Source organism: Lampris incognitus, chromosome 13 (assembly GCF_029633865.1).
Source record: "Lampris incognitus isolate fLamInc1 chromosome 13, fLamInc1.hap2, whole genome shotgun sequence".
NCBI lineage: Eukaryota > Metazoa > Chordata > Actinopteri > Lampriformes > Lampridae > Lampris > Lampris incognitus.
Window position 1 is genome coordinate 54405267 of NC_079223.1, and position 12500 is coordinate 54417766.

The window sequence follows — 12500 nt, forward strand, 5'->3', positions numbered from 1 at the left end:
AAATGAAAAATAACAAAATAAGTTCACAAGTTAATACCTACATCCCAATCACATGCAGTCAAAGATTGTCTGGTAATCATGATGTGGTTATGATAATTTATAATATCCTTACCCAAGGTGTAGTCTTGGCGGAGTTTCCGTTGCTTTTTCACCCAACGGTTGTAGAGCATGCTCTCTCTGTCTTCTTCAACACTCAGAGTAGAAAGGAAGTTGAGGCGTTTCTCTCGAGTTGGTGCAAGATCATCGACTGTCACGGGGAATTCTGTCTGGAAACGATCAAACAGAATCTGGTCTGTCATCTTTTTATTTGCCGATGGTTTGAGTGTCGCTGTTGAGCCACTGCTGTCTTCACTCTGTTCCTCAGAGGGTGAGGGTACCTCGCTGGACGTGGAGGGTCTGTCAGAAGGTCTTTCACTGAAAAAAAGAGAATATTACATCAATTTTCAATACGGATATGCAGACAGGGTCCATTGTCTAAGAAACATGTTGTCATTCAATGCTGATGTGCTTACCTTGATCCAAGACGCTTGATGAGTTCTGTGGCCTTGATCAAATCAGATATCTGTTTAATCTGATAATGACCCTCTGCAGTTGCCACAGTATGACTCAGGTAGTTGCTGAAGAGTTTTTTGTCCCCTGCTTCAAAACACTCAGAGACTGTTGCTGTCTTGAAGACTTTCCGAACCTCATCGCTGTTCACATCTGGGAGTTTGTATCTAATAATGACAAGAAAAAAGGAACAATGTTATGATCATTTTATAAACATTAAGGGAGGAAAAGGCTCACCTCAGAAATGTTTTTAAAAAACCAAGTCTGTTTGAATCTAGCTTTTAATAGTTAACACAGGACTTACTTGGTATGCAGCCGACTGAGATGCAGGGAGGGATTCTCGATTCGCGAGCCAGCCAGATTCAGGAAGAACGGTTCCTCAGCATTTTCGACCACTTTCTCACCATCAGTTGCCCTCTGTTCCATCTTTCGCCGTTTAGGTGCCTTCTGGCCATCTCCTCTGCAACCTTGCTTCATGTGTTCTCTGACACACTCGTAGTAGGCTTCAAACCAGGCTTCTTGCTCTTGATCCAAGACGAAGGCTGCTGGCTGTTGGGCTGCCGTCTTGTGCTTCTTGACGAGAACCACGGTACCACCGGAGCCTTTCTTAACCCGCTTATGCCATTCGCCGACCTGTGGATGGATCCAGGAGAGATTGCATGAGTTGTGTCTGAAAATATAGTTTATTTTACAATATTACATTTCTTGTTTATTTTACATTAATAATCATTAATCATCTCACCGTCATTCCTGTAACCACCCCAGGCCTTTGCAGATGCTTCAGTATGATCAGGGCGATTAGGTACCTTTGCACAGTTGTGCATTCACTCTGCGAGAGATCGTCTGTATACCCTTTTGCAGCAATCACTTTCCCAATTGTCACGAGGAAGTCGGGTTTAGCGACCTCTAAGACACGCCAGCAGTCCTCCGGTGTTCTTAACCCATCACGTATATATCCGGACCTAACAAAAAACAAAACACAAAAGATATTATTGAAATTGTTTGCATACATACATTTTTTGTTCATTTTTGTTTTTAAAGGATATTTCCTGTATTTTACAACCTGGGCCCTGTGTTCTCATCTCCTGACATCTAAATAAATGGTGACCATTTTAATTTTTAAAATTGCTCCAGTCGGGAGTTATGGACCAGCCAATATTGCAAAGTTTTTTTCCACAAAAAGCTTGTTTCAATGCAATGTCAATGGGAACACTTTGAAATGTCAAAATATGAAGTCAGGTGCAGGGCTAAATGTTTTTTTTTTCACATTTTAATGGGGTTAAAATGAGTGACGCAACACCGTCTGACTTTGTATTTTGAAATTTCAAAGTGTTCCCATTGACATTGCATTGAAATAAGCTTAGTTTGGGAAGAACGTCATTTTGGCTGGTCCATAACTCCCGACAGGAGCAATTTTAAAAACTTAAAATGTCACCACTCATTTAGATGTCAGGAGATGAGAACAGGGCCCAGGTTGTAAAGTACAGCAAATATCCTTTAAGCATATGTTATCTCACCTTATTGCAACCCGTTTACTACCAATACCTTTAGAGAAAAAAATGAAGAGGAAGATATTTATATGAAGATATAAGAATGAAGCTATTAATCTCACCTGATGGAAACCCTTTCAATGCCAATTCCTTTGGCGAATTCTTTCATTTTTTTCTGTAGAAACTCCACATACAGCTTAGCTTGTTGATGGAGTTCTGGGTCGGTTTTATAAAGATTTGTATTGACTGTGTGATAATCAATAAATCTTTTCATAGCCTTGACATAGTTATTTCTTGTTTGGTGTGTCTGTCCGGCTTCTTTTAGCAGGCGGAAATAGTTGTTCGTCTTCAGCCTATCTCGAACAAATTCCAACGATGGTTGGCTCGCATCAAAAAAGTAGAGCATCCTTGCCACGTTTTCAACCTGAAGATAAAAGAGGAACATTAACAGGATTAAACGTGCTGTCAAACTAAAGGCCCACTCCAGCCTTGGTACAAGTTAATTTCAAATGAATTCTTACCCCAAAAGGATCTCTGTAACAACATGTACAGTATATACAGACCCATTCCACAACATTTAGAATATGGTTTAAAAGTTCATTTATTTCATTAATTAAACTCAGTTTTCAGTTTTTGTCTATATATGTCCAGTAGTCTTTCCATAACACTCTTTCCCAATATAACTTCTTTCAGTTGCATACAAATCAATGCTGTGTGTAAGTTGCTTGGTTTGTGAGCAGGCTGACAAAAAACTACTGGACGTTATGACATTATGACATTACCTCTTGTTTGCAGTTTTCAAAGGAGAGCTCAGTTTTCAGGTAGTCCATGAATTCTTTCAGCAAGGGATGGTCCAGATCATGCTTTTGGTACAACCCCATCTTTGCCATGTTAGCACGTGTCGGGTTTTTCCAGCCTGTCGCTTCTCTAAAAGACAGAAAAAAATCAACCAGTTAGAATCATTATCATTCCATCACTTATTCGACCATAGATATACAAATAACCTTTGTAGTAAATATACAGATTTGTAGAATATGCAAGGAAAGAGAACAAGCGGCATGAATATACATTCAATGGGCAGATATATGCAAGGTATGGCAGCAATAGGTGTGTGTCTGTTTGTGTGTGGGGGGGGTGTGGGTAGGTGGGTGTCTCTGTGTGTGTGTGGGTGGGTGGGTGGGCTTGAGAGAGAGAGAGAGAGAGAGAGAGAGATGAATAGGTTCTTACTTTGGATTTGCTTTGGTGCTAGAGTCTGAACTCTGGTCTTGATCGCTTGTCTGATCACTGTCCGTTGTCTGATCACTGTCTGTCTGTTCTTGGCTGATCGCAGCATCCACCACGGTTTGGCTTGCACAAGGAAGTATAGGAGAATCCTCTTCTGGAATGTTCACAACATTCATTTGACGTTTCTGAAGCTCCTCGATAAGCCTGAAAAAATAAGTTACAGTTAGTATTAGGGCTGTAAAAGTTAATGCATTAACTCATGTGATTAATCTGATAAAATGAGTGCGTTAAAAAATAATTAGCTCGGATTAATCTGGTGAGCTAAATTGCTAAAAAACAGCCTGAAACAGGGACAACATGATCAGTTTCTTTAGGGTTTTTTGTTCACTGTTAAGACTGCCAATGTAATCATAACCCACAAAAGCAGCTATCATCGATTCTACATTACTGATGCATGGGTTCAAAAGTTTATGAAATTGTTGTGGGCTACCTGTAATGTATTAGTTACATTATTAGTTTTTTTCTGTAGCTTATAAGTTCGTTGAGTTCGTTATGAGTTGATATTCAACAAAATAACCTGTATAAATACCATACTGCTTGTTCAGGTCTGACCAATATTAATATTCATGTTCCTTTCTGTGGTGATATATGTTGGCCATGGCAAGTTGCATGTATAGTCAGTCGCACAACACTGTTTGTTGAAGTACAGTGGTACTGGGTGTAGTTCCATCCATCCATCCATCCATCCATTATCTGGACCGCTTATCCTGCTCTCAGGGTCATTGGGCAGTCATTGGGCAGCAGGCCACCACATGGGGCTGATACACACACACACATTCATACCTAGGGGCAATGTAGTATGGCCGATTCACCAGAGCTAGCACATGTCTTTGGACTGTGGGAGGAAACCAGAGCAATCAGAGGAAACCCACGCAGACACAGGGAGAACATGCAAACTCCACTACCCCTGGGCTCAAGCCCAGCACCTTCTTGCTGTAAGGCAACCGCGCTAACCACTGCCTGGGTGTACTCCACCGGGTATAAATGTCTTTGTTAGCATGGTGATAGTGCCGGTGGTTATGGGGTCACAAAGGTCCTGTATGACAATAACAGAATACATTTTAAAGGTGAGATTTGTGATTTTTTTTTCTGATCTGTCCTTTGAGATGAACTACAAACCAGGTGTAGCAGCCATTGTTGCTGGTGTGCCGTCAGCTCAGCAGTGAAGTTCCCACCCTTGTAGAAATGGATCCTGGGGACCAAAGCTAACACAGACAGTCTGATGTATTACTAACTACATCACACTATATGGGAACACGTGTGCGGTCGTATTGATTGTGGAATCGGTAGAATAGCTGTCCAAGACAAGCATCACCACATCATCATCATCACATTTCAGTCCTGTTTCCTGTTAAATAGAAATGTGTCTGTGAACAGCGTATTATGGAGAGTGTCTCTAGTCGTGGTAAAGAGACTAGTTAGTATTATGTAATCTGACTGCATGGTCCAGATGTATAAGCTAATTATTCGTTGAGAAAAATCTGTGAAGTGCTGCTGTTTTGACAAATGCACTTTCCATACCTTCTGATGTTTACCCTCTGTGTCCATCTTCTGTCTTGTTGAGGTGGTGAGTGGTTGTTCATTGTCAGGTTTTGCATCAAGCTGCCCAGATCTGCACGTCAAAATCAGTGTTCTGTCGGTCCGTGGTGGTGTAGCGGTCTAAGCATCGGCTCTGTGTCGATGCAGTTGCCCACTGGGGACTGGGGTTCGCGCCCCGGTCTCGTCAGATCCGACTATGGCCGGATTTGACGAAGCAGCGATCATTGGCAACGCTGTCTTCGGGAGGAGGGGGGCGGAGTCGGCTTGTGTTCGTCACGTCAATGCGTCTCTGTGTGTGTCGGAAAAAACAGTGCTTCGGCCTGGAGTCGCCTTGTCACCAAAGTGGGGAGGCGCTCTCCTTCCAGACTGCCGGCCCTCGGAGAGATGCAGTTGGCGAACGCATGCAGTACGAGGGTGGGTGTTTGAATTAAAATAGGGATCGATTGGCCACTAAATTGGGAGAAAAAAGGGAAAAATCAGAAATAAATTTATAAAAAAAAAAAATCAGTGTTCTGCAAGTGTTCAACACAAGCCAACTGGCAAGGATACTACTGCCAGATACCCCTCACAGAGTACTGCATGACAGCCCACTACCCCCTTTACAGCACCCAGAGCACCAAGCCTGTTTTGTCTGATATGCTGCCTCGGTACAGACACAGCCTGCGGGTCAGTAGGCCGACCTGAGTCCACGCAGGGGGCATCAGTTATTACTGATGTGAGCGGGTTATTTAGTGGCAATATTTTTAAAACTTAACTGTGGGGGCGTCTGGGTAGTGGGTCTGTTATGTTGCCTACCAACATGGGGCTTGCCAGTTCGAATCCTCGTTTTACCTCCGGCTTGGTCGGGTATCCCTACAGTCACAATTGCAGTGTCTGCGGGTGGGAAGCTGGGTGTGGGTATGTGTCCTGGTCGCTGCATTAGCGCCTGTTCAGGAGCACCTGTTCAGGGGGGAGGGGGAACTGGGGGGAATAGCATGATCCTCCCACGCGCTACGTCCCCCTGGGGAAACTCGTCACTGTCAGGTGAAAAGTGGCTGGCGACTCGACATGTATGGGAGGAGATATGTGGTAGTCTGCAGCCCTCCTCGGATTGGCAGAGGGGGTGGAGCAGCGACCAGGATGGCTTGGAAGAGTGGGGTAATTGGACGGGTACAATTGGGGAGAAAAAAGGGGGGGGACAGAAAAAGAAAAAACTTAACTGTCTTGCCTGTACTACATATTAAAATGGACTATAGAAAAACCATAGAAACTAGAAAGTGCTATAGTGTTTTCTCAATAATATGTGAACACTATAGCCATGTAGTACAGCATTTCTATAGTAATGTCAGAGGAACACTTTAGTAACACTTTCTACACTAAAACACACTATGGTATTTAGTATTTATATAGTAAGACAAGAATATTTTGATATTTGTTATTGTTTTATGATAAAGAGCTTATAAATGTACTTCATTTTAATTCTCGTAACGGTTATTTCAAGATATTGCTGGTAAAATTTTCTCACCACACTGGCAGACAATATTAGTTTTCAAGGAAGTGTACTTGTTTCATGATTATAAGACGTGTCATCAGGAATTTTCACTAAATGGGAAAGTAAATATCAAAACGAGAAACTTGACTTGAGATAAGAGTAGATGTCTTGAGACAAGTCATGAAACAAGTGCTACTAAGCCCGCCTGAACACCTGATGACTCAAACTTGTGTTTGAGTGTGCAGCTACTTTGCATGTTAGGCCACATGTACACTTTCTGTACAATGATCCTATGTGCTGGCTGTGTGCAGCGTCTAAGCCTGGACCTGATCCACCACTATGAGATGGTGGGTGAGGAGCTGCTGGACCTGGTTAAGGTCTGTGTGTGTCTGCAGCACCTGGAGGTCAGCGCCTTCCTGGACATCAGCACCTTGGAGAGGCTACTGCAGTACAGACTGGATACAAGGAGCAGCCTCAACCACATCAATGTGAGTCAAAAAGACAAATCCAATTAAATTCTCCAGAGTTTGCATATCTAGAAGACGCACAGAACTGTCTCTGAACTGTATTCAGTTGAATATAGGTCAAAAAGGATTTTGCAAATGATCACATTCTGTTTTATTCAAGTTTTACACAGCGTCCCAACTATTTCGGAAATGGGGTTGTAATTTATGGTCCTATTTACGTCACCGTTACACACAAACGCGCATCCATAGACACACACACAGGGGACACACACACACGCACACACAAACACAAAAATACACACAAAGAAAAAGAAATGGATTGACTGACCTTTGTAATGGCTGTGTTGAATCGATGATACCCTTTAAGAGGTCGTACGCAAAGGTTCTGCCATCTTTAAGGAGGGAATGGGTATTTTTCTTCTCGTTGTCAACAGCTGTAGAAATCTCCTCTGCCGTCGCATTCTTCATACAAACACGCTTTAAATGTGTGATGAGGGTTGGCTGTGTTTTCTTACACACAGGACACAGGAGGTAGTGACGATTCTCATTGCTAATTGGAAAAAAAGAAAATTGATACCGGTTAAAATAGGTTTGAAGAGGGATTAAAAGATATTTCCTTTATTTTAAAACCTGGCTATAGGGATATCTATCATAAAACCTATTTAGATAATCAGATTTTATCACGGGTGGGCTGGCCCTTTAAAAACTGAAATTCCCCTTTGAAGTTTAAAGGATATTTCCTGTGTGAACCAGCCAAAATGACAAAAATCTTCCCACACTAAGCTTATTTCAATGCAGTGTCAATGGGAAAATTTTAAAAAACCAAAATATGAAGTCAGGCTCAGGCCTTAATGTTATTTTCAATTTTCAATAAGGTTAAAATGAGTGAATTAACACTGTCTGACTTCGTATTTTGAAATACCAGGGGGAAAAGGAGGGAGGGAGGGGGAAGGATATGACTTACGTTTTAGAAGCCATCTTTTCCCATCAAACTGGTCGCATTGAAAAATGGCTCTTTTCAGCTTCTCATGTGCTCTGTGTCTCCTCTGGACGAAATCCTGATAGTTCCTCTAGCCAAACTCCTCTCTCTCCTCTCCTAATGAAGACTGAATGTGGAAGGTGTGGTGAATTCAACTTTTACAGAGAGAAAAGCCCCACCCAACCCCTCAGAGGCTTCTGAGCTGATAGGTCAATTCATCCACTCCCTCAGCCATTCAAACTAGCCCAAAGGTCACCAACGGTCAACAGGCCAATTCATGTTCTAATCTTTCCAAGTACACCTATTGTCTGTGGAAGACCCATTCATCGCTAGTCCTTTGTAAGTACCTACCCCTCTCCCCCACCCTCCTAACACCTACAGGCTGGCTCTGTTCCTGTCTGTCTGCCTGCCTGCCTGCCCTGTGTCTGTGTGCTGTGTTTTCTTACACACAGGACACAGGAGGTAGTGACGATTCTCATTACTAATTGGAAAAAAAGAAAATTGATACCGGTTAAAATAGGTTTGAAGAGGGATTAAAAGATATTTCCTTTATTTTAAAACCTGGCTATAGGGATATCTATCATAAAACCTATTTAGATAATCAGATTTTATCACGGGTGGGCTGGCCCTTTAAAAACTGAAATTCCCCTTTGAAGTTTAAAGGATATTTCCTGTGTGAACCAGCCAAAATGACAAAAATCTTCCCACACTAAGCTTATTTCAATGCAGTGTCAATGGGAAAATTTTAAAAAACCAAAATATGAAGTCAGGCTCAGGCCTTAATGTTATTTTCAATTTTCAATAAGGTTAAAATGAGTGAATTAACACTGTCTGACTTCGTATTTTGAAATACCAGGGGGAAAAGGAGGGAGGGAGGGGGAAGGATATGACTTATGTTTTAGAAGCCATCTTTTCCCATCAAACTGGTCGCATTGAAAAATGGCTCTTTTCAGCTTCTCATGTGCTCTGTGTCTCCTCTGGACGAAATCCTGGTAGTTCCTCTAGCCAAACTCCTCTCTCTCCTCTCCTAATGAAGACTGAATGTGGAAGGTGTGGTGAATTCAACTTTTACAGAGAGAAAAGCCGGAGGCCCCACCCAACCCCTCAGAGGCTTCTGAGCTGATAGGTCAATTCATCCACTCCCTCAGCCATTCAAACTAGCCCAAAGGTCACCAACGGTCAACAGGCCAGTTCATGTTCTAATCTTTCCAAGTACACCTATTGTCTGTGGAAGACCCATTCATCGCTAGTCCTTTGTAAGTACCTACCCCTCTCCCCCACCCTCCTAACACCTACAGGCTGGCTCTGTTCCTGTCTGTCTGCCTGCCTGCCTGCCCTGTGTCTGTGTGCTTTGTGGTTGGGCTTGACCTGCTCTGACCTCGACAGGCCTAGGTCAGAGGTTTCAAGGGTTCACATTTATTTAGAAAATGCAGCTTATTTGGTGATATTTCTAAATTAAGGAGAAATATCTCTTTCTCTCTCTGTCTGTCTGCCTGCCCTGTGTTTGTGTGCTGTGTGGTTGGGCTCCCTCCCTCCTCCCCCCCCTCCCTCCCTCCCTCTCTTCCTCCCTCCCTCCCTCCCTCTCTCCTTCCCTCCTTCCTTCCCTCCCTCCGTCCCTCCCTCCCTCCCCCCTCCCCTCTCTCCCTTCCTCCCTCCCTCCTTCCCTCCCTCCCTCTCTCCTTCCCTACCTCCCTCCCTCCCCCTCCCTCCCCACCCTCCGTCCCTCTCTCCCTCCCTCCCTCCCTCTCCTCCCTCCCTCCCTCTCTCCCTCTGCTCCCTCCCTCCCTCCCTCCCTCCCTCTCTCCCTCTCCTCCCTCCCTCCCTCTCTCCCTCTGCTCCCTCCCTCCTTCCCTCCCTCCCTCCCTAAGGGTACACATTAATTTAGAAAATGCAACTTATTTGGTGATATTTCTAAATTAAGGAGAAATATATCTCTCTCTCTGTCTGTCTGCCTGCCCTGTGTCTGTGTCTCCCTCCCTCCCTCCCTCAGCCATTCACACCAGCCCAAAGGTCACCAAAGGTCAACAGGCCAATTCATCTCTAATTGTTTCTAAGTACACCTAATCTCTGTCGAAGACCAATTCACAGTTGAATAAATCTCAACAGTACATCAGCTCAGAGTATGTCTTGTCAATCATTCAAATGGGGGGGTGTGGCCTTTAGCTTTGGCTCTATAAGAGGACAGGAGCAGGACTCTTCAGGACCAGGACCCTACAAGACACCAGATCGTCTACTGCTACTACTACTACTAATACTACTACCTTCAGGACCAGGAGTTCCAGAGAGGATTGCTCTGTCGGGGAGGTGGAGCGTGAGCGCGTGCGATAGGACCTGAAAGATGGTGAACTATGCCTGGGCAGGGCGAAGCCAGAGGAAACTCTGGTGGAGGTCCGTAGCGGTCCTGACGAGCAAATCGGTCGTCCGACCTGGGTATAGGGGCGAAAGGCTAATGCATCTTATTTGGTGATATTTCTGAATTAAGTTTACTGCCCATCTTTCTCCCTCACCCCACATTCCCTCCATTCCCTCCCTCCATCCCCCCCTCCATTCCCTCCCCCCTCCATTCCTCCCTCCATTCCCTCCCTCCATTCCCTCCCCCCTCCATTCCCCCCTCCATCCCCCCCTCCATTCCCTCCCCCCTCCCCTCCCCTCTCCTTCCCTCCCTCCCTCTCTCCTTCCCTCCTTCCTTCCCTCTTTCCCTCCCTCCCTCCCTCTCTCCCTCCCTCCCCCTCCCTTTCCTCCCTGCTCCCTCGCTCCCCCCCTCCTCTCTCTCCCTCCCTCCCTCCCTCTCTCCTTCCCTCCCTCCCTCTCTCTAGGTCAAAGGGTTTAAGGGTTCACATTAATTTAGAACATGCAACTTATTTGGTGATATTTCTAAATTAAGGAGAAATATCTCCCTCTCTTCCTCCCTCCCTCCCTCCCTTCCTCCCCCCTCCCTCCCTCCCTCCCTCCCTCCCTCCCTCTCTCCTTCCCTCCTTCCCTCTCTCCTTCCCACCTTCCCTCCATTCCCTCCCTCCATTCCTCCCTCCATTCCCTCCCCCCTCCCCTCCTTCCCTCCCCCCCTCCCCTCTCTCCCTCCCTTCCTCCCTCCCTCCCTCTCTCCTTCCCTCCTTCCTTCCCTCTTTCCCTCCCTCCCTCTCTCCCTCGCTCCCCCCCTCCTCTCTCTCCCTCCCTCTCTCCTTCCCTCCCTCCCTCTCTCTAGGTCAAAGGGTTTAAGGGTTCACATTAATTTAGAACATGCAACTTATTTGGTGATATTTCTAAATTAAGGAGAAATATCTCCCTCTCTTCCTCCCTCCCTCTCTCCCTCCCTTATTCCCTCCCTTCCTCCCCCCTCCCTCCCTCTCTCCTTCCCTCCTTCCCTCTCTCCTTCCCACCTTCCCTCCATTCCCTCCCTCCATTCCCCCCTCCATTCCCTCCCCCCTCCATTCCCTCCTCCATCCCCCCCTCCATTCCCTCCCCCCTCCATCCCCTCCCCCCCCATTCCCCCCTCCATTCCCTCCCCCCTCCATCCCCTCCCTCCCTCCCTCCCTCCTTCCCTCTCTCCTTCCCTCCCTCCCTTTCTCCCTCCTTCCCTCCTTCCCTCCTTCCCCCCTCCCTCCCTCTCTCCCTCCCTCTGCTCCCTCCCTCGCTCCCTCCCTCCCTCTCTCCATCTCCTCCCTAAGGGTACACATTAATTTAGAAAATGCAACTTATTTGGTGATATTTCTAAATTAAGGAGAAATATATCTCTCTCTCTCTGTCTGTCTGCCTGCCCTGTGTCTGTGTGTCTCCCTCCCTCCCTCCCTCAGCCATTCACACCAGCCCAAAGGTCACCAAAGGTCAACAGGCCAATTCATCTCTAATTGTTTCTAAGTACACCTAATCTCTGTCGAAGACCAATTCACAGTTGAATAAATCTCAACAGTACATCAGATCAGAGTATGTCTTGTCAATCATTCAAATGGGGGGGGTGTGTGGCCTTTAGCTTTGGCTCTATAAGAGGACAGGAGCAGGACTCTTCAGGACCAGGACCCTACAAGACACCAGATCGTCTACTACTACTACTACTATTAATACTACTACCTTCAGGACCAGGAGTTCCAGAGAGGATTGCTCTGTCGGGGAGGTGGAGCGTGAGCGCGTGCGATAGGACCTGAAAGATGGTGAACTATGCCTGGGCAGGGCGAAGCCAGAGGAAACTCTGGTGGAGGTCCGTAGCGGTCCTGACGAGCAAATCGGTCGTCCGACCTGGGTATAGGGGCGAAAGGCTAATGCATCTTATTTGGTGATATTTCTGAATTAAGTTTACTGCCCATCTTTCTCTCTCACCCCACATTCCCTCCATTCCCTCCCTCTATTCCCTCCCTCCATTCCTCCCTCCATTCCCCCCTCCATTCCCCCCTCCCTCCATTCCCTCCTCCCTCCCTCCTCCATCCCCCCCTCCATTCCCTCCCCCCTCCACCCCCCCTCCATTCCCTCCCTCCATCCCCCCTCCATTCCCTCCCCCCTCCATTCCCTCCCACTCCATCCCCCCCTCCATTCCCCCCTCCACCCCCCCCTCCATTCCTCCCTCCATCCCCCCTCCATTCCCTCCCTCCATTCCCTCCCCCCTCCATCCCCCTCCATTCCCTCCCCCTCCATTCCTCTCTCCATCCCCCCCTCCATTCCCTCCCCCCTCCATCCCCCCCTCCATTCATGCAGGGTCACTGCTGCACTCTTCCCCATCACTCCTGGGTGAC

At 46.3% G+C, this 12500-nt stretch overlaps 1 protein-coding gene across 1 annotated transcript in view; it reads right to left on the reverse strand.

Moving 5' to 3' along the window:
- The window catches only part of LOC130122594 (uncharacterized), a 6315-nt gene extending 780 nt beyond the window's left edge, over positions 1–5535 (reverse strand). The window contains exons 1-8 of the mRNA XM_056291521.1: positions 4845–5535; positions 3267–3467; positions 2822–2966; positions 2162–2463; positions 1292–1511; positions 854–1182; positions 513–716; positions 113–414 (exon numbers count right to left, since the gene is read on the reverse strand). Of these exons, the coding sequence (XP_056147496.1) occupies positions 113–414; positions 513–716; positions 854–1182; positions 1292–1511; positions 2162–2463; positions 2822–2966; positions 3267–3467; positions 4845–4921 (1780 nt within the window). The 5' untranslated portion in view covers positions 4922–5535. The remainder of the gene's footprint in view (positions 1–112; positions 415–512; positions 717–853; positions 1183–1291; positions 1512–2161; positions 2464–2821; positions 2967–3266; positions 3468–4844) is intronic.
- Positions 5536–12500: the final 6965 nt, after the last annotated feature.